This window comes from Triticum urartu, chromosome 4 (assembly GCF_003073215.2).
Source record: "Triticum urartu cultivar G1812 chromosome 4, Tu2.1, whole genome shotgun sequence".
Classification (NCBI taxonomy): domain Eukaryota; kingdom Viridiplantae; phylum Streptophyta; class Magnoliopsida; order Poales; family Poaceae; genus Triticum; species Triticum urartu.
Genome location: NC_053025.1, coordinates 58,635,497 through 58,660,072, shown reverse-complemented (window position 1 = coordinate 58,660,072; position 24,576 = coordinate 58,635,497). Strand labels below are relative to the sequence as shown.

Genomic DNA, 24,576 nt, shown 5'->3' with positions numbered 1-24,576 from the left:
CTTTGGTAAATCGCAAAAACCGACAGGCCCAGGCCCGGGGCGGGAGCAGCGTCAGGCCGGGTCGGGCTTTTTCGGGCCGGGCTGCCCATGGCCAGGTATAGCGGGGATCCTTGCAACTTTTCCCTATTCACCAAACAAGCCCTTATGGTTGCTAAGAATAAGCTATATAATTCCCTAATTGAGCTAATGCTCCCATAGACCCAGACTTATAGTCATTATCAAGATTAACCATGTATGTGTGCAACAGTCCCACCTTATATAGTGATACTTTTCATGCACATATGTATAAGCAAGGACATTGATGCTTAGTCAAAAGAAAGATGCAGAATATTCAATTTGAATAGACTAATAAGAGCATGTGGATTCAATGCTGCTCAGCAAAAATTACAACATGTTTCCCACAGCTTCTTGAAAGTGACATTACAACATGTTTGCTACAGCAAAAATTTGAATAGACTAATGATGGTTTCCCACAGCTTCTTGAAAGTGACATTACAACATGTTTGCTACAGCAAAAATTTGAATAGACTAATGATGGTTTCCCACAGCTTCTTGAAAGTGACATTACAACATGTTTGCTACAGGAAAAATTGCAGCAATCCTGACAATTTATCAAGCAGATAGCATAATCACACAACTGTTGTTAAAATGGTAGTATGAAGGAAAACAGCAACATCCAGGGAAATAACATAATCAAGACTAGTAATAACCGGTTTCCTTAAAGAAGCAATGGCCAAAATATTCCCTCTTTACTATTTGTTGCCACAGCCACTTTTCATTTTCATTTTCATCACCAACCAGAATACAACTTCTTGCAGATTCATTTAAGAAACAAAAAATCATGCTGGTCCGGGCACAAGCAGGACCTACAGATGCTCTGAATTTCTACCACATTAATGCACAAGTATACACCTACAGATCAATCCAATTTCTAGCACAGCAATGCACAAGTATACACCTACCTACTTCATCAAGCTATGTGTATTGTGTAATGCACCCCACTAAACATTGAATGCTCTTCCTCAGTGGTGCAAGTGGAAACTCGGACAGCATCTGGCTAACAGTTTCCCGTGGTGATCTTTATAGGCCAGGAGAAGGGCATCCGACTCCTCCAATTGTTCTCTCAGCCGAACCATAACCTGCGCACTCAAAACAGCATTCCAGCCAGACTGGTTGCCAGGGACAGACAAGCCCAATCGACGAGCAATGTCAGCCAAAGCATTTCCTTTTTCCCAAGACACCAGCAGACCAATATCATATAGTGAAGGGAATATGGAGCTCCGACACTGTAGGTACCCACACACTGTCAATGGTATACCTGTTTGGGTGCCTCTGCGCTGCACCATACGACAGAGGCTTGCAATGCATTCTGCTCCCTCATAGGTGGCCCATATTATTCTTTCATCATTAATCAGGCTGCATCTGTGAAGGAGTTCAACAAATCTTGGAAAGTGAATGTACCGGGCGGCATCAGTGTTAATGCACTCAGATACGTGGAATCTCCACCACCTTCCCTTTGGAAGTTGCCCAGTGTAGCTGACAAGAGCTAGCGAGATTTCATAGTGTCCCACAGCAGTGAGTGCCTCAACCATGAGCTCAAAACAACCTTGCAAATGTTCATGGAAGAGCCTGTGACCTAGTGCTGGACTAAAGCAAACATCTACTCCCACAATATAGTAGTTGCTTTGCACTGCTTGTGCAATAACAGATGCTTCTCCATCAAAATTGTCACGCCAAACCTCGATTTCCAGAAGATTGGCATGTCCCATGGGGAGGGCTTTACTGATGATGTGATCGACATCATATAATCCACAGAGAACCCCCCTCAATGGTCGTATGCTGTCAATTCCGAGACGCCTCCTCAGCTCAAAAAAACAGTCCAGTGTAAGGAGGGCATCCGATCCACTTGAGTGCCTGTTGCCGGTCCGCTGCACGTTGATCTTATCTGCCAGCCAGTCAAGACTGCCTGCATCTTTACCAAATAGAATCCTCGACAATACCCGAACATCATAGAGTTGCGGTAGAGAGCAGGTATACCTCCTCATATGTTCAACCAGGGTAGCTGGCATGAAATTTCCGACCAGATTTAACAGAAAGGCGACATCATAATCTCCCTGGAAGAAAACCCAGGTCACCTCCCGGTCATAAAACCTATCAAACTCATTCAGTAACCAATCCGCTAGCTGTGCGGGAGGGACCCCACCAGTGTTGTGGGCGTCAAGATTATGTTTTTGATTGGTTAGAAACTTGATAGTGCCTTTGTTGTACGGCCGGCTATTGACATCAACCTGCAGATTTATCTCATTCACACGAACTGCTTCAGGGGGGGAGTCGGTATCAAGAGAAATGGCCAGCCCTAGTTGAAGAACTGTTATGGCGCTGCTAGAAGGAGGGCGCGAGAGGGCCGGCCGGGGGCCTTTTTGCCCACGGCCGGGCAAGAGGGAAGGGATTTCCTTCTTAATTCTTGCTTGATTAGATTGATACATCTCCTCTCTTTATATAGAGAGGTTTACTTGACTCCCAAGCAAGGCTTACTTGACCCCTAAGCAAGCGACTCTTATCTCTAATTAACCCTAAGACTAACGGGCCCATTAGGCCCATTACGTACTCTAACAAGAACATTCCCTCCATTGACCAAATCGCAAACATTGCTATACCACTTAGTCATTGTTCCTGGGCGAACTTGGTTCCCTGCTGTACTCATAAATTCCATGTCCAGTGCAACTGTGACACTTCCCTGTTGCAGAAGTAGCCGAAGCCCCTCCAGCTCTTCCTCAGAATTTTCATGCCAGACTGCGGATTAGCATCGGGACAGCGCCTGCTGTGCCTGGCAGCGCCTGGCATGTGAGGCCGCGTGCCGCGCTGGGCAGCGATGCTGTCCCGACTTCCTCGTAGGACTGGCACTGGGAATCACTTGTTGTGCCGGGCACTGACAGTGTCTCAGAAGATGAACGGACTGGATAGATGATGTCATGATAATTCCCCGAGTATAATAACAAGATCACATGAACAGCAGGAACTCCCTGACCAGTGTAGATATCTTGAGCAGGTCCACCATTCAGATGCTTCACTCTCAGTGGTATCTCTAGGGCTGTTGCCAAAGCCATTACTGCAAGATGATCTGCCCACTCACCACATGGAATGACATTTTGAAAGCACCACTGCATGTAGAGGGGTAATCAGGTAAAATAGGTATCAAGTGCTAGGTGTCAAGTGTACAAGAAAATTTTGGTTGATGCAAGTGTAATCAAAGTGATGTTCGTAAGTACACTGACATCTTGCAGATTATAAGTTTCTCCCAGATCAGCTATTAAAGGCTCGAAGTAGTCACTGTGCGAGCATATCCAGACAGCTGCTACTAATCTGAGAAAAACAAAAACTAACAAACAAATTGTGTCAGACCATCAAGAAGGATGAACTGAATGAAACAGTTCAAGACTGTTTCTCTCACTTGGTTGCATTATTGTGTCCGAGTTGAAGAACTCCAGAAGTTTATCCTCACAATAGCTAAAAAAGGATGTTAAACTAGTTAGACGGGATGCATTTGGACACAATATTTTGCTACAATCACAGAAATCAAACGTATCAAAAACCTGCTACTTGACGCTGAGGTATCCCTCTGTCTCTTCCATTTCATTACGTTTTTTATCAGCTTCTCAAATGCCTGAAAGAAGCAATGACTCAGATAAGTCACATTTGATAATCACTAACAGCTGGTAGTTTGCACCCACAAAGGAGTTCAACTAGCAGTTACGATATGCTTACAAGATATTATTAAACAATGAAGGATAAACAAATATGCACAAATACAACTAGGTTATCTTGCCTTGGAAGCTTCAGTTGTTGATCATCTACTACAGTAATACCATAATAATATGGTTTCACCATAAGAAACAGCACATGTGTGTCATACCAATATTTAATAATGCATATAATAATATTCTTCTAGATTATGTTGTCTCATTAGTGGCGTTGATCTGCATAAACATATTTTACAGTGCATTATGTACAATTGGTTGTTAAAGTACAAGGTTTAAGACTGATGGCACGCCAATAGTGTTTAGGTCCTGCAAACGGTAAAACAGAGATAGTGAGATGCAAGATCCAGCTTCAGTTAATCAAGTATAGTGCAACTTGAAGAGAATCATCCCTTACGAACATGTTTATCTGAGAGAAAAAACAAATATGTAGAAGGCCGGAGCTTACTTTGCGGCTCACAGAAAATCTGGAGGTCCATGTCAGATGTGCATATCTACTAGCTACTCTTTCAATGACATCAAGGACACGGTCCTCCTCACATGTATCCTGCCTATCAAGAACTTGCTCCTGTTGTTCATTAGAATAAACAAAGACAATTCAGTAACTAAAGCACTAAATATCCATCGTATGCTAAGTACAGGGAGGGCAATTACAAGGTAGGAAAATATGAAGCTCCTGTAGAAACAATCTCCATCTCCACGGACTGGCCTAAATTCTGAGTAGGCCTCCTGAAGGTTCATCACATTCAAATAACCCTGTCCTGACATAGACTGATCAACTGGATCACTGTAATAATGCTCAAGAGCTTCATTCATTGGAATCGTCTGCACCAGACACGCAAACAAGGGAATCCATGTTACACTTATTAGAATATGGGAACGACGTAACTAAAATGTGACGGAAATTTGTGTTTGGTTCCAGTTTTCCTAATGCCATGTTATAAAAAAAAAAGTTCTAAACCAAGCGAGCAATAGACATTATCCCTTCATTGAATGGTATCACAAGGTGAACAGCATTACAGGGCGGGTTCAGGATTCATCACAATCCAGAGTAACACAGAATTTAGAATGTAAGCCGTTAACATCAAGCATCTACACTACAACATTTAACATTATCAGACGCTAAAGAATCAAACCTGCCAATTCACATATGCACCAGTTATCCTCCTTTCTTTTCTTCCAAAACTCTGTTCCACGAGAAAATGGTTAAGGTCAGTTATATCTTCAGAACTACAAGGAAACCCCGATCTGAAAAGAAGTCCAACTTCCGTAGACAAAGAAAACAAGAACGATCGAAAATACGAATGACCAATCCAGGAAGAACAAGACAGAACATGTTATCACCTGCTTCTCTGTATCCTCCCATCGACTAACTGCGTTCCTGGAGACAGATGAGTCGACCTCGGCCCCGCAGGAAGAACTGCTGCCAGAGCTCGAACAGGGGTGTGGCGGGGAGTAAATTGCGAGATTCTTGCCCTTTTGGTACGCCGCCGCCGCCGCCGCGGAGCTCGGCCCGCCCGTGCCACCGCTGCTTCCGTCTCCGTCTCCGGGCTTCTCGCGGATTTGCAGCAGGGTGGTGCAGCTTCCGACGCGCAGGGTAGCGGGAGGTGGCCGAGAGGAGAGCTCATCCTCTCCGGCATCGGCTGCCGCGGTGCGGGGCGCCCCACTGGCGGAGGGCGAGGAGCAGGACGCAGTGCGCGGCTCCCCATTGGCGGAGGGCGAGGAGGACGCGGCGGCGCTGGACTCAACCGGTTCTTGGTTTAGGTTGTCCTTGTCCGGTTCGTCCGCCATGGCGGGCGGGAAGGGGGAATTCGCGGAAGGACCGGTTCGCAAGAATTCAGCGGAGGAGGACGGGTTCGCAAGAGTTAAATACACAATGTGGTCCTTGCTTGCTCGGGAAACTTATATTTAGTCCTCGTACTCACGGAGCGAGGCCTACTCAGAATTTAGGCCTATCCGTGGGGATGAGGAATGATGCGTGTTGCTCCGTGTCATAATATAAGATTTTTTTTTGATACTTTCTCTGTATCATAATAATTCAAATAATGCCTTATATTATGTTACAGGGGTACGTAGTATTTTCCAACCTTGTACGTTTGTGTGGTGTGTGTGTGTGTGTGCAAAAAAAGAACACTCATTTTTCTAGCAATCACACCAACTGTGAAAACGGTGCCAATGTGGACGACATTGTGAACTTGGGTACGCGCATGAAACCAGCTAGGCAAAAGAGTTTACTCCCTTCATCTAGATATGTGCCTAATATGTATTTTGTGGTTTACTTTGATCATTGATAGGATCAACAATATGCACATGGTTCGCTTGATTACTTCTATCTGTTGTCGGTGTTTTTTGCTTGCCATCATGACCATTGAGTCTCACGCATTGAGCTCTAGCGGCAAGAAACTATTGTGTGCGAGTATGAAGGTGCCCATCGTGGATGTAAACGGGTATCGACGTTTCTACAAAGCCCTAAACACACAGTGAATTCAAATGAGTTGGTAGTTCTGTCTTCCCATTCTATCTTTATTTTCTCCCGATTTAATCCAGTATTAATCCTTTTTTATATATTGTGTTATGTAAAAGGGATAAGTATATTTTTCGTTCTTCAATTTTTCTGAAAGTATAGAAATGGTTCCTCAACTTCAAAACCAGCAAACTGTAGTCCCTTAATTTTTAAAACCGGATAAGTTAAGTCCCTCATACCACTTTGGCTAATTTTTTTTGCTGACATGGACTGGTTTTTGTTTGGAACAGTGGGACCAGCCTGTTAGTGGTCGAAACTTGAACAGAGTGTGGTCTAAAAAATAAAAGACGTGCAAAAAGTATATCATCCGTCGACTGACTCGAACGGGACACCTCGTGCTAAGTGCAAGCACGGGCTAGCCACCCAGCGAGTAAGCATTTTTGTGATGCGGACAAATACATTGTATTTCATATTTATCAAAACACACCTGACATGATAATGGATAGAAATAGAATTCAGCTTCATTATTTCATATATCCTTATACTGAGAGATACTTTTTTTTCTTATACTCGAACATGGAATGCTGGTGCAGACGAGTACAGCGAGCATGCTTAATGCTGGTAGTAGAAGTTGGGCTTCAAATTCATTCTACTAATTGTTTCATTGTGTTCTCTTTGGTGGTTGGGCTACAAAGCAGTTTTAGGTCTATAGTAAAAACAGAAATTCCATATTCACGAAAACGGAAAGTTTCGTTTCCATGCATGTTCCACCGGAAAACATCGTTCCATTTTCGTTTTCGTTTTTGCATAAAAAAAATTCATTTCCACTTCCGTTTGCAAATTTTCGTTTCCGTTTTCATTTTTCCTCCGGAAAAACGAAAAGTTTCCACTCCATTTTCATCCCTAGTCGAGGGACCAAATTTCGCTGATTTTATAGTTGAGGGACCATTTCTATACTTTTGAAAGAGTTGAGGGACGAAAAATATACTTCTCCCTATGTAAAATGATAACGTTGGTTTTTATAACTAGATGGAAATGTATGAAGATTATCCGTTGGACTATGGCATAGTGCATTCTTGGAATGTAGATTTGCAACCCAATCCAACGTGTGCAGACGAAGCTAATGCACGGGGGTAGAGAAAATGAAGCTAACCAAAAATGCAAGAGATATCGATGTTGATGGTAGCTATGTTCAATGATGGCAATGGAATATTACGTGTAATAAAGTTATCTTGTCTATTGTTAGGACGTGTGCTTATAGTCCTCATCAATGTTGTTGTTAGCCATCTGTATAATTACCTGCAAAAGGAAATCCATTTATATAATTGTATATGAGTCTAGAAGCGGAATATACAATTATATAATATTAGGGCATCTCCAACACGGACCCTCAAACCTTTCGCATGTGTTCGGACCGAGCGGTGCGGACCCCACAACCCATCCAACGGAGTCTCGCATCCGTCCGCAAACCAGTCCGGACTTTCGTTTTCCCGCAAGTCAGAACCAAACCAGGGGGCTTTGCATGCGGAAGTCCTGACACCAACCACGTAGGACTCTGACACCCCCGAGCCACTTAAAACAGAAATGGAGCCCACGCTTTGGAGTTGGCCACACTGTTTCCGCGACAAAATTACTATTTCTCAACCCTCTCAACTTCCATCTTGCCACTCTCCACCTCAATTCCCACCCTTCTTGCCGCCACCGGCGCATGGGGGACCCGTAAAAAAAGTTGTCGAAGACGGTGCTGTGGGACCTGAAGAAGGCGGTTGCTCGCAAGATCAACTCAGCAACATGGCAAGATCGTCGGCTTAGACAAAAGGCAAAGCCGATAGAGGTTAAGAAGCAGAAGGCCGTATGAGGTGATGGTCGTGGCAGGGGACATGCAGGGGTTGGTCGTGGTGCAGGGCAGGGCTAGGGATGCAGGCTCCGCCGCCGTCACCGTTTGTGTAGACGCCGCCTTGGCCGAAGCAATACAAGCCTCCCTACGTCTACGCCGCACAACAACTCGGTAGGTAGTCCTCGGCATCTTCCATCAGGTACATGCCTTATTGCGATGACGTCAACGCAACACCACTAGTTTTCTCAAAGTCTGCATCACCGCGGCTAGTCCGGTCGCAGAAGCCGGGTGTGGAGCAACTCGGTGCTCGCACGCAGTTCGCCGGTATGCCGCAAGTGGGCGAGCCGGCGTACGACGACACGGACAAGCAGATGTTTGACATGATCCTTGACGGAGGCAGAGGCTACTACGAGGACGAGCGGGTGGATGATTACGCAGTCGGGCACGTACATCCAGCGGGTGGCCAATTTAAGGCCTCCTTTGGTTCAAAAGATAGAAATATCACATGAATAGTAAAAGTCGTAGAAAATGAGATGACACATATATTAAATTCCTATAAAAAAGAGATGATATCTGGTTCATATGACTTGATTTTTTTCATCGGGGGTGAGCTAATGTTGTGTCCTTTCAAATGTGAACAATACAAATCAACGTACATAGAATAAGACATCATTTCCGTGAAAAATGAAGGGCTCTAATGAAAATTTTCCTACAGGAATTCTATCTTACGTAATTCCTATAAAAACATGTAAACCAAAAGGATGCCTAAGTTACTGTTGCTTAGGACAGTCTAGTATGCAAGAGTATAAAAGTAAAAGTGAAAGCCAAGTTTGCATGAAAGTGAAGTGTTAAGGATAGAGATAACAAACACACGGATTTATCTTGAGGTTCAGATTGTTAGCGGGGTCCTACTCCTCGTCAATGGAGGTTCGAACATGGTTGCATAACACACTAAGTGCTTGATCTTGATTACATATGTTGCCACAAAGTCATGTGCACAATCTAGGGACACAAAGTCATACAGACATCTATCACATCACGGCTTTGAAACACGAAAGGTGTTTCACATTGATTAGATCACATGAAGTAGACGATCTTCAGGGCATTACGAACTTCCTGGCTCCTCCACAACTTGAATGCATCCAAGTACCTAGCCGGTCTACAAGGTGTAAACCCTCCAAAAGTTTTGAGAACTTAAGTTGTTCGATAAAAATATTCTTTCTTGTGCCCAACAAGCAATCTCCTCTACTCCCAAACTCTCATATGACAGATTTCGGGCTTCCGGAAGTTGGAGTATTCAAAACATATGAGTATATCTCATGGTATCTCACATGCTTGAAAGACTTAACACAAGGTAGGCCAAAAATCTAACTGTTGCGCACTAAATCACGTAGCTCAGAGCTTCCAACAATTACGCCCGGAAGGCTCTGAAGTGAGCATATATGATCACCAATGCATGTGAAACTACCATTCAAGCATGCTTTGTCTTGGACCACAAAGCGCATAGGTTTTTTAAATGATAATAATAATATTTCCCCCTTAAAGTTGGTAATGCGAGGTCAACAACATGCACGATGATATTGAGCTCTAACAACCGAACACCATGATTTTTGTTATTGACTAAAATCTTCATTTGAACACGAAAAAGTTTCTTTTTAAGTGCCAAGTTTACAAGACGGTGACTTAGTCAAGTTCAATGTCGGAGAAGTTGTGGTTAAGCAAGATTTGATTAAAGTTTTAAAGATGTTCTATTTTCAGCAAGCAATTTTAAAAAGTCAAAATTTTCACGATCCACCCAACATTTTTGGAACACACAGTTTACCCAACATAGAGAACGGACAAAATGAAAAGAAACCATCCGTAACAAAAAGAAGCAAATGGCATGAAATGAAAAGCCATGTCGGCCCCAAAACGTCCACTTAGTCATCACGACGTCAGTTCACGTTTCCCACGCATAGCAAACCACAAGAAGAATAAGAAGAAATCTTGTATATATATCCATGCCAGGTTGAGTCATCCACCGTGTATTTTCCACAAGTCATGTCGGCTTCAAAGAGTCCAGCATCTCCGGCATAGAGAACCACAGGAAAATGAGGGAAAACCAACCGTGCCAAGTGAAGAGGAAAAGAAAAATGTCCAATAAGCACATGACATGATGACCGGTGCATATTCCGTTCCACCTCCATCCACACGCACACTGGTCGACCAAGAGCTCGCCGCGCTGGCCCACACGTCAGCTACCGGTGCAGCACCCTGGTCGGCCGAGAGCTCGCCGCGCTGGCCCACACGTCAGCGACCGGTTCCGTTGAGGTAGGAATTTGAGTCCGTTTTCCTTTTCTCTTTTTCGAGCGGCGACGAAATGCAGTCCACCTCCGTTTGCTACCCACGCACGCGGCCGCGGGCCCACGGCCGGAGGAGCTAGAAAGACCTATCGCCACCAGGCCCGGTCCCGAGGGAAAGGAATCCAGCAAGGCAGCCAGGAGCGCGCCCCCACCCGCCGGCGACGGCCACATGCCGACCGCCTCCTGCCTCCGCCCGCCTCTCCGCAGCGGCCGCTCCGCCGCGGCGGGCCTCAGGTTCCCTCCCCCGGCGCAGCTCTACCCGGCGGGGCTGGCGATTGGGAGCTGGCGGAGGAGGCTCGCCGGGGTCGGGGTGGCTGCCGCCTCCGCCTCGCCCTTCGACGAGCTCTACGCGCGGGGAAGGCCCATCCACGGCCCCTCCAAGGTGGGCGCCCTCCCCCTAACCCGCCCCTCCCTCGGTCGCATCGCCCAGCCCACTTCTCTCTCCCAAAAAAATTGAATAGTCTGGTTGCTTGTACATATTGAGTTTGTTTATTATCATGGGAACTGTTTGGTTCGTCATGAGATTGAGATGTGGTGCTCTGATGCGGCGGATGGAGCGTCCGCGTGCGGCTTGTAATGTTTTGGTTACTAGATCATCTACCAGGCTCAGACGTGGCCGTTAATCATTATTAATACTTGTGAATAAGATGAGGTTGTTGTTACCATCTGAAAATTGGTGTAGTCCGATGAGATGCTTGAAACCGGTGAATTGTTGATTGGATTAATTGAGAGATCATAATTCGATGCTTCCACTTTTTGTTGCTGCCAGTGTGAGCCCGTGTCAATTTCGTACACAAAGGGACAATTCAAATAATCTGAGTGTTCTGCAAGAGTGGACAAGTAATGAAGTTATAGCCCTAGTATTCTAATATCGCTTGCCCACCGTCATCCTCAGGACTGGTCATCCTGGCAATGGATCTGCTGCTCATCGTCATCCTCAGAACCAGGTCTAAAGAATGGCAAGTCATGATCTTGCTTAAAGAGAGTTGGCTACTTGCTTTTCCTGGTCCTGGGGCTCTCCCACTCTGAATGATGTAGTAACATTTCAGATCTTGAAAATTGGGTTAACTTATGGATTAGATGGGTTTGAGTTGTATGCATCTGAAATACTTTGCACGCACAACTTGGCTGGTACGGGTAAATCATATATATCATATATATACTTAAGTAGTTGATCCCCACTACTTCTATTTATCTCAATATGCACCACATGCCACCTCATCGACCTTATTACTTCTATTTCTCTCAACATGCATGAGAAGTGCTACAGAAAATTGTTTGATTTTATTGTTCTACCTTTACACCCGAAAATTGTTTGATTGTGTTCTAATTGTTTGATTTTATTCTTCTAGGTTCTAGGTTCTTGAGATTGTATAGTCACTCTGCACTCTACAGTGCATTTTAATGACTGTGTTTGATTTCCTTGTAGAAATCTACCTTGTGGAATTTGATCCAAGACATAGAGCCTTTGGATCTTAGTGTCATTCAGAAAGATGTTCCTCTTGAAACGGTTGATGCAATGAAGAGGACCATCTCTGGCATGTTGGGTCTGCTTCCATCTGATCAGTTCCGTGTTGTTGTAGAAGCCCTTTGGAGTCCATTTTTCAAGTTATTGGTATCTTCAATCATGACTGGGTAAGTTCTCTGGTTGAAAAAGATATTTTCTTATTGGTTGCACATGGGTTTTCTGAGAGTTGGTTGGTTCATCAGGCACATGAATTTTCTTGTGCTATTTTATTAAAAAAAAATAGATGACAATCAACAATGACCATCTTGCGGAAGTGTATGGCGCTATTAGATGACTACACGTGAACCTGAAAAATATTAGTAAGGAATAATAGCATGTGAATATGGAAAACATACCCAAGTTTGTAGTAGTGGTACAGCCATGGCATGCTATGCATTAAAATATAAGCACCATAATATCTTGGGAATACGTTTGAATGGTGTTTGATCTTTCATTGTTGGAAAGTGACATTTCTTGGATGTATCCATGCTGTGGTGTTTTCCTGGTTTTCTTCCATCCTGCTAGTATACCTTTGTTTTCTTGAACCGTTCATTGTTTATGTTCTTTCAATGTGTTGAGGTTCATCTGTTCCATTTGGTTAATTACTAATGTGGTGGTATTGATAGCTTGGGCCTATTTTTCACTCCCTCCGTTCCACAACAAGAATTATGGAACGGAGGTAGTAGGTTAGAAGTCGTGATCTTCTTGTTAGTGCTGCTGAGTTGGTTGTCACTTGCTAATCACTCATTCGTGGAGAAATAAAAGCTAGTTGCCTGCCCTCATCTTTTTTAGCCTGATAGTTACCTACTTGACTATGTTTTACAATTTTGGCCTGGAATTTCGGTGCACCTATTTTCAGTAAAGCTGTCTTTTTTTGTATATGCTAATTATCATGAAGTTCATGTTGTCGATATGAGTTGCCTGGAGATATGGATAAGAATTCCTTCCTTTGCCGGTAAATGAATAGGAATCAGGTCAATAAAACTGGAACAGTTTCAGCCTTCCTCTTGAATTGAGCTACTATCAAGGACATCATTCCCATGTGATAGCTCCTGTTACATTTTTTAAATGTTGGCTATATGACAGATGGGTTATTGCATCTATTTCTACCAGTACTAGCATAATGCCTGGGTGTTGCTACGGAACTACAAAATAGTTGAAGTTGCATTGGATTAGCAGTATACAACAACCAATGGACTTGAACACTGCAAAGAAAAACTCAAGCAAGCCCGCAACACTGCACTGTGTAACTGCACTGCCATGGGAGCACTGACATGTACTTATAAAATACTTTCTCATTCAAAACATGAGTGAGGGGATCGCTTGCTGGTTTGATTGAGCTGGGTGTACACACATGTGTGCGCTTTGAGGCTTCCCAACGGCATTATTTTTTACTGTTCCGTCTATAAAAAAAATCAAACCAGAGGGGTCTGATGGGTTCTAGATGGATGAGAAAGATAGGGATGGAATGGGGAGTGAACTCTTCCAAACCAGGAAGGGGGATTAGGATGAGGGAGATTAGGATGGAATGGGGATTGAACTTACTGCTCCCACCACCAACTCCAATTTATAAGGTAGTAGAGATTTTGAACAAGTTTGAAGCAACTGTTTGTAGTCTTTGTTTTGTTTGCGAAGTGATTTGTATTAACATGTTTATTCAAAGCACAGCCGACATGTATTGATGTACCAGAAGGCTGTAGTGCTTACTTCATTTCTTCTTGCAGGTATACTCTACGTAATGCTGAATGCAGGCTCTCTTTTGAAAGGAACCTAGAACTTTCTGAAGAAGATGCTGAATGTGAGAAAAGAGACACGACTGAAGATAATCTTCATGATATCAATTTGGGTAGGCCTGTTACAATTTTCAGATTATCGGAAGACGACATGCCCCAGGACTCTGGAAAAAGTGACGAAGAATCATCTGGTGAGAGTATGGGGGAAATGTTAAGTAACTTAACACCCCAAGCGGAAGAGCAGATTATTCGGTTGCAATCTCGTTTGGATGCGATGAAAAAGGTAATAGTCTCAAATCATATGTCCTGATCAGGAATATTCAAATAATCGTGAACAAACTTCTTTCGGTTTATTGGTTATTGCTTTTATCATGTACCTGGTTATATTGCCTGATTCATTACTTAGTATGATTTTGTTTATTCCCATGCCTTCTGTTTCCTGTCTGTAAATGACTATTGATCAGATATAAATTTTAAAAAATGTCTGCAATATATCTATCTTGTTAGGCCTGTGAATCAAATATTGTCTTCTGCTGCCATTGGAACTGTACAGGTTCATCCCAACCATGTACTCTACTTTTACAATTTTCTTGTTAAACATATATGCTAAAGTCATCTTTAACTTGTATTTGTATTACTGAGAACTGATCTGACACCAATTGAATTTCATTTTGATCCGCTATTATTGCTATGCACTGAAGTCCGCTGCTTTGTGCAACTTTTGTTGTCGTAAATTTCTTAAGTGCTATATTTATATGACGGCCACCGCTTTGTGCAACTGTTTCTTGTGAAAATCCTAGTTGATAATTTTGGGACCCGATAAATCCCGAACGTTCGGATTTTAAGCATGTCACCCCAAACGTTTTTTCATGGCAACTTTAGTTGTTAAAACATGGCAACTTTGTCCCAGTTCATTTTTTTGTCAGAACATTGCCATGTTTGCCAACCTCGCGTGAACTATAGTTGCCATGCTTAAAATCTAAACCTTCCGGATTTATCATTTCCGTAATTTTGTGGCTGACTATATGCATTGTGCCTGTTGTGTTCAAACCTGAAGGTTTATTGCTTTATAATCTTGTAGGAGTTGCATGACCTGAAGAGGAAAAATTCTGCCCTTCAAATGCAACAGTTTGTTGGAGAAGAGAAAAATGATCTGCTAGACTATCTAAGATCCCTAACACCAGAGAAGGTATGTACATCTCAACAGCTTACTGATGACTAATTGCTCTTGGTACAAACCCCAAGCAACAAAGAAAATCCAGAGATTGGTCCTAGGTTTCTTTACAGTGGCCTGACTAGCTGTTGTGCACAGGTTGCTGAACTCTCGGAATCCACCTGTCCCGGTGTGCAAGAGGCTATCCAGTCTGTTGTGCATGGTTTGCTTGCTACTCTTTCCCCCAAGGTACACTCAAAGTCTCCTCCGCCACTAGAGAATGCTGGGGGAGCCCTAAATCGTGGGGGTGAGGACGATGACTGTGCAGAGCTTGTCGAGAATACTTCCCTCCCGTTTCAGCCCCTAATATCTGTCCCACGTGATTATCTTGCACGTTTGCTATTCTGGTAAATACAAATCAGATTCGTTATGCTTTGTTTGATTTGGCCTTTCTGTTCATGGCCAATTAGTGATTGACATTGCGTCCTGCTCAGGTGCATGTTGCTGGGTCACTACATCCGGGGTCTGGAATACCGGTTAGAGCTGGCACACCTTCTCAGAATATCTAGCGACGTGGGGTCTTTCCCCATTGATGACGATCATTTTATTTGAGAAAGCTTCGCTGGCTTATTGAGATCCATCAGCGAAGAGGATGAAAATGCACTGGCCAAGAGGCCGCAGAAGTTGCTGTTTGGGGCATTTCCTGACAATGAAACAGGGAGTTCTGGGCCATAGCTCCTGTTGTAGTTCTTGTAAAGTCGGAACGAAGGCGTTTGGGTGTAAAGTTAGTGTTACATATCAATGTGAACAATATATTTTATTTCCTTCTATTTATTGTGTCGTATACAAAATAAACATGTTGTTCTTGCTGCTAATCTCGTGGTAGCATGGTGGATACTGGGTATTAGGCATCCCTTGTACTCATAGGTTGTATGTATTTGTCTAATGTTTATCACGTGAATGATATTATATTGTCGAGTCGTATCAAGGTTCCTGGACGTGTGTACCGATATAACAGCTCTAGATGGATGGTTCTTGATGAAGGTAAGTAGTGTACAGTCTGCCTTTAGTATATTGTGTACTCCCTTCTGCCACTCAAACGGATGTATCTAATGCTGCCTTTAGTATATCTTGTACTCCCTTCTGCCACTTAAACGGATGTATCTAACGCTGAAACATGTTTTGATATATCTGTTTGAATTTGCTCGAACAGATGTATCTAGCACTGAAATATGTTTAGATACATTCATCTATATCTGTTTGAATCTGCTCGAACAGATGTAAGGAGGGATATATCTGTTTGAATCTGCTCGAACAGATGTAAGGAAGTAGATAGTTACGTATGATGTAATAACTTTGATTTGAGATCCAAGAAATAGTACTCCCTCTGTCCTAAAATTCTTGTCTTAGATTTGTCTAGATATGGATGTATCTAATACTAAAATGTGATTTGATATATCCGTATTTAGACAAATCTAAGACAAGAATTTAGACGAATCTAAGACAAGAATTTTAGGACGGAGGGAGTATCTGATTCATACATCTACCATTTCACAATTTTTGTTATATTGATTCATCAAAACCCATAAAAGCTCTAAAAGCATCTATTTATGAGCTTTTATGGCTTTTTGGTCAAAGTGGAAAAGTTGCAAAAGTAGAAGCAAAAACTCAAACAAACGGGGCCTTAGAGCATCTCTAGCATACCACGTATAATGCCCCGACCCGCAAAATAACCGTCAAAATACGTGCCCGCGCGAAAAAAGCCGTCCGATCAGACAATGTAAATGCGCCTGACCCGTAAAAAATTTGAGGGTCGCGGTAAAATCTCACCTCCAACCCGCGAAAACATAGATTTTCCCCTTGACCCAACGGTGCCCTGTATCTCAGAAAAGCGGTTGGCGGGAGGGACATTTCAGCCCGCTCGTGTTCCCCACCCCCCTTCCGCAGCCGCCCGCCATCGGTTCCGCCCGTCCGCCGCCGGCGATTCCGGCCATATCTGCGGACGGAATCACGCCGCCGGGGCGCCCCTCACCCGGTTCCACCTAGCCGCTTCATTGGCTCCCCGGATCCGCCGAGCCGAGCCGCCCCGAGTCGCCATCACTGCCCCGGGATCGACCACCGCAGAGCCACCGCCCGAGCCGCCGGTGAGTACATGTGCTTGTGCTTTCGGATGCGATATACATAGTTGGTTCATGCGGCGTTCGTATTTGTGATTTTAGATGGAATTGAGCCCTCGTGAGACTAGCTAGAGACCCTAACCGCATTAGAGCATTTCTTCAGACCTACCCGAAGATTGAAGATGCAAACACCCACTTTTAGCTTCAGGAGGATCTAATTGAGCACCATTGGCAAAGGGCTGGGCGGTAACACATTCTATTTTTTGCATTCATTTCATTTAATTCATGTGAGATTTGTATTCGGGACAAGGTTTGTATTGAATTATTTAGTTTGCTTCGGTGATTTCAATAATTATTGTAATTTGGATGATTGTTGTATTGTAATATTGATATTTTATCTTATATTGAATTAATGAATATGTGGCATATGTGTCAAATTCAGATAAAAACCCATCTGATTTGCGGGTAGCGCGGGCTGTGACCGAGCAAACCCCGCATAGCGGAACTGTAAAGATATTCCGTTTTACAGTTCCGCTATGCGGGGTCTGCTCGGCCCCCGCCCTCGCCGGCCCGCTAAGCCATTTTTTCGCGATCTGTAAACGAGTTTTGTGGGTTGATGTCGCTTGAAACTACGTCGGTATTTCCCCAAAGAGAAAGGGATGATGCAGCACAGTGATGGTAGGTATTTCCCTCAGATAAGATACCAAGGTTATCGAACCAGTAGGAGAACCAAGCAACATAACGTAAACAACATCTGCACACAAATAACAACTTCTCGCAACCCGACATGTTAATTGTGCCCCGATGGATGCTGTTTTGTGGGGTCCGTTGGATGGACTTGGAATTTGACTATTTCGTCCGCTGGTTTAAAGGAGGTGGACTTGGATCTTTTATCTAGTATCACGTCGTCCTTGTCCACCGTGGAGCGCAGCGCGGTTAACTCCTCTGCCACAAAGGCTTCGGATAATGCCTCGAGGGCTAGTGCGGCTGTTTTGTTCTCGGTGCGGAGTGCTATGTCCACATCACTTGAAATGTAATTTCTTCGGACCCGTAATTCTCCGGAGTGCCAAATACCACATCAAGTGTGATTTTCCCAGCGCAACGTGCCTCCCGACTAGGGATGATCCCACGGAAGGTCGTACTGCTTTGCTCAATACGGTTGCTGTCTATTTCCATTTTTTGGAGAGTTTCCTCATAAATGAGGTTTAATCCGCTGCCGCCGTCCATGAGCACCTTAGTGAGCCGAAAGCCGTCCACAATTGGACTGAGGACCAAAGCGTCTGGTGCTCGGGCTGTTCGGAATTTAGGTTCGTCACTGGCATTGAAGGTGATAGCCGTGTCGCTCCATGGATTTATTGCTGCCACGTGGCAGACTTCGGCAAGGCTGCGGAGTGCTCGCTTACGCCTATTATTTGAGGCGAAGGTCTCGAAGGCCGTTAATACTGTATTGTTATCCGTGGGAAGGTGCTCTAAGGTATTTTCGATGAGGAGATCCTCACCGCTTTTGGCCACCTACCGGAGTACCCAACATGCTCTAAGGTTGTGTGTTGATATGGTATCCGCTGTACTATGGATTTTGCAGGGCCCGTTAAGCCATCCCTCCAATACGGTTCCACGCCCTGTAGTGGGCTTTTGCTTCTTTGTAATTGAGTCGAGCGACTTATGAGAGTGCACCCTTTTAGTTCAGACTGGGGGTTTTGTCATAGCCGGATTATCCCAAAATTGCGTTTGGGTTTTCCAGGCACTTTCCATCACACATTATTTCCATACTATGGCCGCCAAGTCAGCAAAATGTGCTATGTCACGGCAACTTATGGCGTTGAGGACTCCCTTGTCCGTGCAATTGTTGCAAAAGAACGAAATTGCGTCTTCCTCGCGACAGTCCTTGACCTTGTTCATTACAAGGAGGAATCTGGCCCAATAGTGATGTACTGTCTCTTGGGGCGCTTGCCTAATGTGGGAAAGATCGTTTGTATCTGGGTGGGTGGGTTTAAGTCCAGATCTTGACCCAATCTATGATCCCAGGGCAGGGGAGTTTCCGATCTTGGAAGTTCGGGCTCCGGGATGTTGCCCTGTGGGTTCGGTATGCGGCCTGATTCTGGATTCAGGGTTAGGGCGGTGTCCTCCCGTGAGCGAGTATCCTGCTCGGAGAGCTCGGGAATCCGTACATAGTTCATCCTCAGGATAGAGGGAGAATCGCCGCATTGCTCCTCCACCACCACTATCTGATGGGTGACCGGTGGAGAGTTAATCTCCCTTTGGTCGGGTTTAAGCCCGATCCGATCGTAGTCTGTAGTGACTCCCAGAGCGGCAATGTGATCCAAGAGCTCGTTCAAAGAGGAGAGCTCCATTGGATCCATCTGCTCGGCAAATTTCGAGCCGATGTGGAGGCTATTTTTGATGACCCGAGAGGTCATCGTCGGCGCAGCGGCCGAGCGGGCGGTCATGATGAAGCCGCCTAGTCAGAGAGTTTGGCCTACAACCAGGGCTCCCCCAGAGGTGATGTTGTCCTTGACAATGAGGCGAGCCATCCTCCTTATGATGACGACATAGTGGAACTCTCAATGAAAGCACCAATGTCGATGTCAAAACCGGCGGATCTCGGGTAGGGGGTCCCAAACTGTGCGTCTAAGGCGGATGGTAACAGGAGGCGGGGGACACGATGTTTACCCAGGTTCGGGCCCTCTTGATGGAGGTAATACCCTACGTCCTGCTTGATTGTTCTTGATAATATGAGTGTTACAAGAGTTGATCTACCACGAGATCAGAGAAGCTAAACCCTAGAAGCTAGCCTATGGTATGATTGTCGGTTGTCCTACGGACTAAACCCTCCGGTTTATATAGACACCGGAGGGGGCTAGGGTTACATAGAGTCGGTTACAAAGGAGGAGATATACATATCCGTATTACCTAGCTTGCCTTCCACGCCAAGTAGAGTCCCATCCGGACACGAGACGAAGTCTTCAATCTTGTATCTTCATAGTCCAACAGTCCGGCCAAAGGATATAGTCCGGCTGTCTGGAGACCCTCTAATCACTGGACCTTATGAACTATGGTTTGGCAAGAAACCCAAGTTGTCGTTTCTTAAAGTTTGGGGCTGTGATGCTTATGTGAAAAAGCTTCAACCTGATAAGCTCGAACCCAAATCGGATAAATGTGACTTCATAGGATACCCAAAGGAGACTGTTCGGTACACATTCTATCACAGATCTGAAGGAAAGATATTCATTGCTAAGAATGGATCCTTTCTAGAGAAGGAGTTTCTATCGAAAGAAGTGAGTGGGAGGAAAGTAGAACTTGATGAGGTAATGTACCTGCTCCCTTATTAGATAGTAGTTCATCACTAAAATCAGTTCCAGTGATTCCTACACCACTAAGTGAGGAAGCTAATGATGATGATCATGAAACTTCTGATCAAGTTACTACCGAACCTTGTAGGTCAACCAGAATAAGATCCGCACCAGAGTGGTATGGTAATCCTGTTCTGGAGGTCATGTTACTTGGCCATGATGAACCTATGAACTATGACGAAGCGATGATGAGCCCAGATTCAGCAAAATGGCTTGAGGCTATGAAATTTGAGATGGGATCCATGTATGAGAACAAAGTGTGGACTTTGGTTGACTTGCCCGATGATCGGCAGGCCATAGAGAATAAATGAATCTTCAAGAAGAAGACTGACGCTAACGGTAATATTACTGTCTACAAAGCTCGACTTGTTGCGAAAGGTTTTCGACAAGTTCAAGGAGTTGACTACGATAAGACCTTCTCACTCGTAGCGATGCTTAAGTCCATCCGAATCATGTTAGCAATTGCTGCATTTTATGATTATGAAATTTGGCAAATGGATGTCAAAATTGCATTCCTTGATGGATATCTTAAAGAAGAGTTGTATATGATGCAACCAGAAGGTTTTGTCGATCCAAAAGGTGCTAACAAAGTGTGCAAGCTCCAGCGATCCATTTATGGACTGGTGCAAGCCTCTCGGAGTTGGAATATATGCTTTGATAGTGTGATCAAAGCATATGGTTTTATACAGACTTTTTGAGAAGCATGTATTTACAAGAAAGTGAGTGGGAGCTCCGTAGCATTTCTAATATAATATGTAGATGACATATTGTTGATCGGAAATGATACTGAATTTCTGAATAGCATAAAAGGATATTTGAATAAGAATTTTTCAATGAAAGACCTCAGTGAAGCTGCTTATATATTGGGCTCAAGATCTATAGAGATAGATCAAGATGCTTAATTGGACTTTCACAAAGCACATACCTTGATAAAGTTTTGAAGAAGTTCAAAATGGATCAGGCAAAGAAAGGGTTCTTGCCTGTATTACAAGGTGTGAAGTTCAGTCAGACTCAATGCCCGACCACTTCAGAAGATAGAGAGAAAATGAAAGGTGTTCCCTATGCTTCAGCCATAGGCTCTATCATCTATGCAATGTTGTGTACCAGACCTGATGTGTGCCTTGCTATTAGTTTAGCAGGGAGGTACCAAAGTAATCCAGGAGTGGATCACTAGACAGCGGTCAAGAACATCCTGAAATACCTGAAAAGGACTAAGGATATGTTTCTCGTATATGGAGGCGACAAAGAGCTCGTCGTAAACGGTTACGTTGATGCATTCTTTGACACTGATCCGGATGACTCTAAGTCACAAACCGGATACGTGTTTTTATTAAATGGTGGAGCTGTCAGTTGGTGCAGTTCCAAGCAAAGCATCGTGGCAGGATCTACATGTGAAGCGGAGTACATAGCTGCTTCGGAAGCAGCAAATGAAGGAGTCTGGATCAAGGGGTTCATATCCGATCTAGGTGTCATACCTAGTGCATCGGGTCTAATGAAAATCTTTTGTGACAATGCTGGTGCAATTGCATTGGCAAAGGAATCCAGATTTCACAAGAGAACCAAGCACATCAAGAGACGCTTCAATTCCATCCGTGATCAAGTCAAGCAGGGAGACATAGAGATTTGCAAGATACATACGGATCTGAATGTTGCAGACCCGTTGACTAAGCATCTCTCACGAGCAAAACATGATCTGCACCAAGACTCCATGGGTGTTAGAATCATTACAATGTAATCTAGATTATTGACTCTAGTGCAAGTGGAAGAGTGAAGAAAATATGCCCTAGAGGCAATAATAAAGTTGTTATTTATATTTCCTTATATCATGATAAATGTTTATTACTCATTCTAGAATTGTATTAAGCGGAAACTTAGTACATGTGTGAATACATAGAAAACAAAATGTCACTCGTTTGCCTCTACTTGACTAGCTCATTGAATCAATGATGGTTATGTTTCCTAACCATAGACATGAGTTGTCATTTGATTAACGGGATCACATCATTAGAGAATGATGTGATTGACTTGACCCATCCGTTAGCCTAGCACGATGATCGTTTAGTTTGTTGCTATTGCTTTCTCCATAACTTATACATGTTCCTATGACTATGAGATCATGCAACTCCCGAATACCGGAGGAACACTTTGTGTGCTACCAAACGTCACAACGTAACTGGGTGATTATAAATGTGCTCTACAGGTGTCTCCGATGGTGTTTGTTGAGTTGGCATAGATCGAGATTATGATTTGTCACTCCCATTGTCGGAGAGGTATCTATGGGCCCTCTCGGTAATGCACATCAATATAAGCCTTGCAAGCAATGTAGCTAATGAGTTAGTTGCGGGATGATGCATTACGGAATGAGTAAAGAGACTTGCTAGTAACAATATTGAACTAGGTATTGATATACCGACAATCGAATCTCGGGCAAGTAACATACCGATGACAAAGGGAACAACGTATATCGTTATGCGGTTTGACTGATAAAGATCTTCATAGAATATGCGGGAGCCAATATGAACATCCAGGTTCTGCTATTGGTTATTGACCGGAGACATGTCTCGGTCATGTCTACATAGTTCTCAAACCCATAGGGTCCGCACGCTTAATGTTCGGTGATGATCGGTATTATGAGTTTATGTGTTTTGATGAACCAAAGGTTGTTCGGAGTCCCGGATGTGATCATGGGCATGATGAGGAGTCTCGAAATGGTCGAGACATAAAGATCGATATATTGGAAGCCTATGTTTGGACATCGGAAATGTTATGAGTGAGTTCGGGCATATACCGGAGTATCGGGGGGTTACCGGAACCCCCCGGGGAGTATATGGGCCCTAATGGGCTTTAGTGGAGAGAGAGAGAGAGGCAGCCAGGGCAGGCCGCGCGCCCCCTCCCCCTCTGGTCCGAATTGGACTAGGAAGGGGGGCCTCTTTCCTTCCTCCCTCTCTCCCCCTTCCTTCTCTCCTAGTCCAACTAGGGAAGGGGGATCCTACTCCCGGAGGGAGTAGGACTCCTCCAGGGCGCTCCATAGAGGGCCGGCCCTCCCACCTCCTCCACTTCTTTATATACGGGGGAGGGGGCACCCCATAGACACACAAGTTGATCATTGATCCCTTAGCCGTGTGCGGTGCCCCCCTCCACCATAATCCACCTCAGTCATATCGTAGCAGTGCTTAGGCGAAGCCTTGTTCTGGTAGCATGATCATCACCGTCATCACGTCGCCGTGCTGACGAAGCTCTCCCTCGACAGTCAGCTGGATCGAGAGTTCGTGGGACGTCACCGAGCCGAACGTGTGGAGATCACGGAGGTGTCGTACTTTTAGTACTAGGATCGGTCGATTGTGAAGACGTATGACTACATCAACCGTGTTGTCATAATGCTTCCAATTACGGTCTACGAGGGTACGTGGACAACACTCGCCCCTCTCGTTGCTATGCATCACCATGATCTTGCGTGTGCGTAGGAAATTTTTTGAAATTACTGCGTTCCCCAACATTGTGCTATTCTTAGAATGTCATTTTGTTTTTGTTTTACTTATTGTTTTAATAAAATACTTAGATCTAAAAGTTTTTAAATAAAATAGAGTCCTCAAATAGTTGCCAAGGAGGCTAAGTTAGCGGCATTCACATCCCATCAACAAAGCTCTTTGCGTTGGAATTTCTCTTGTGCTTCACTTATATCCTATGAGTAAATTGTTGAATAAATTGAATGTCATGAAGTTGAAATCATATCATGCCTAGTGGTAGCCTCACATTGGGTTTAGAAAGTGAAATCTTTTGAGGCTTGACAATCACAATATTGGTCATACAAGCAATTCACGAATAATGAGTATAAGGAAGAGAACTTTCACGTGCAAATACACTATCATGGAAATCTTTTGTGATTGTGAGCCCCCATCAAAATATTATATGCCAAAATTGTTGACGTTGGACAAGGAAGACAACGTAATGGTTTATGTTTGTTCATATTCACATAGAAGTTACATTGTCATAGATCCTTCAAGTAGAGATACTACTTGTGCATCCAAAAAACCTTTAAACCCAAATCTTATTTTCAAGAGTCCACCATACCTACCTAAGGATTGAGCAAGATCCTTCAAGTAAGTTTTCATCAGTGCAATAAGGCAATAAAAATTGCTTCTAAAAGTGTGAGATCATTTAGTGTAAGAGAAAATTGAGCGTTGTACGAACTTGTGATGGCAAAGAATAAAAGTGAAAGACTGCATAATAAAGGTTGCTATCATAAGGGGCAATATAACGTGACGTTCTTTTGCACTAAGGGGTTGAGCATTCAAACAAATAAGGGCATGGCAAC

At 44.0% G+C, this 24,576-nt stretch overlaps 2 protein-coding genes across 2 annotated transcripts; one reads left to right on the top strand and one right to left on the bottom strand.

Moving 5' to 3' along the window:
- Positions 1-449: 449 nt before the first annotated feature.
- On the bottom strand, positions 450-5,549 carry LOC125554597. Its single transcript, XM_048718110.1, has 7 exons — positions 5,103-5,549; positions 4,895-4,945; positions 4,413-4,583; positions 3,594-4,326; positions 3,452-3,507; positions 3,276-3,379; positions 450-3,161 (listed from the first exon to the last, which is right to left on the bottom strand). The coding sequence occupies exons 1-4, from the start codon at positions 5,547-5,549 to the stop codon at positions 4,111-4,113; spliced, it is 885 nt and encodes a 294-aa protein (XP_048574067.1). The 3' UTR covers positions 450-3,161; positions 3,276-3,379; positions 3,452-3,507; positions 3,594-4,110.
- A 4,926-nt stretch (positions 5,550-10,475) lies between these two features.
- LOC125550649 lies at positions 10,476-15,778 on the top strand. Its single transcript, XM_048713687.1, has 6 exons — positions 10,476-10,783; positions 11,831-12,036; positions 13,633-13,924; positions 14,723-14,830; positions 14,954-15,201; positions 15,289-15,778. The coding sequence occupies exons 1-6, from the start codon at positions 10,571-10,573 to the stop codon at positions 15,404-15,406; spliced, it is 1,185 nt and encodes a 394-aa protein (XP_048569644.1). The 5' UTR covers positions 10,476-10,570; the 3' UTR covers positions 15,407-15,778.
- Positions 15,779-24,576: the final 8,798 nt, after the last annotated feature.

What these genes read in the sequence shown, in the direction of transcription:
- LOC125550649 (XM_048713687.1), top strand. Translation starts at nt 10,571, where the DNA reads ATGCCGACCGCCTCCTGCCTCCGCCCGCCTCTCCGCAGCGGCCGCTCC. An exon ending in GTTTGGATGCGATGAAAAAG is followed by an intron (nt 13,925 to 14,722) that starts GTAATAGTCTCA and finishes ATAATCTTGTAG; the next exon opens with GAGTTGCATGACCTGAAGAG. An exon ending in GATCCCTAACACCAGAGAAG is followed by an intron (nt 14,831 to 14,953) that starts GTATGTACATCT and finishes TGTTGTGCACAG; the next exon opens with GTTGCTGAACTCTCGGAATC.
- LOC125554597 (XM_048718110.1), bottom strand. Translation starts at nt 5,549, where the DNA reads ATGGCGGACGAACCGGACAAGGACAACCTAAACCAAGAACCGGTTGAG. An exon ending in GGGAGGATACAGAGAAGCAG is followed by an intron (nt 4,946 to 5,102) that starts GTGATAACATGT and finishes CTCGTGGAACAG; the next exon opens with AGTTTTGGAAGAAAAGAAAG. An exon ending in GCTTCATATTTTCCTACCTT is followed by an intron (nt 4,327 to 4,412) that starts GTAATTGCCCTC and finishes AATGAACAACAG; the next exon opens with GAGCAAGTTCTTGATAGGCA.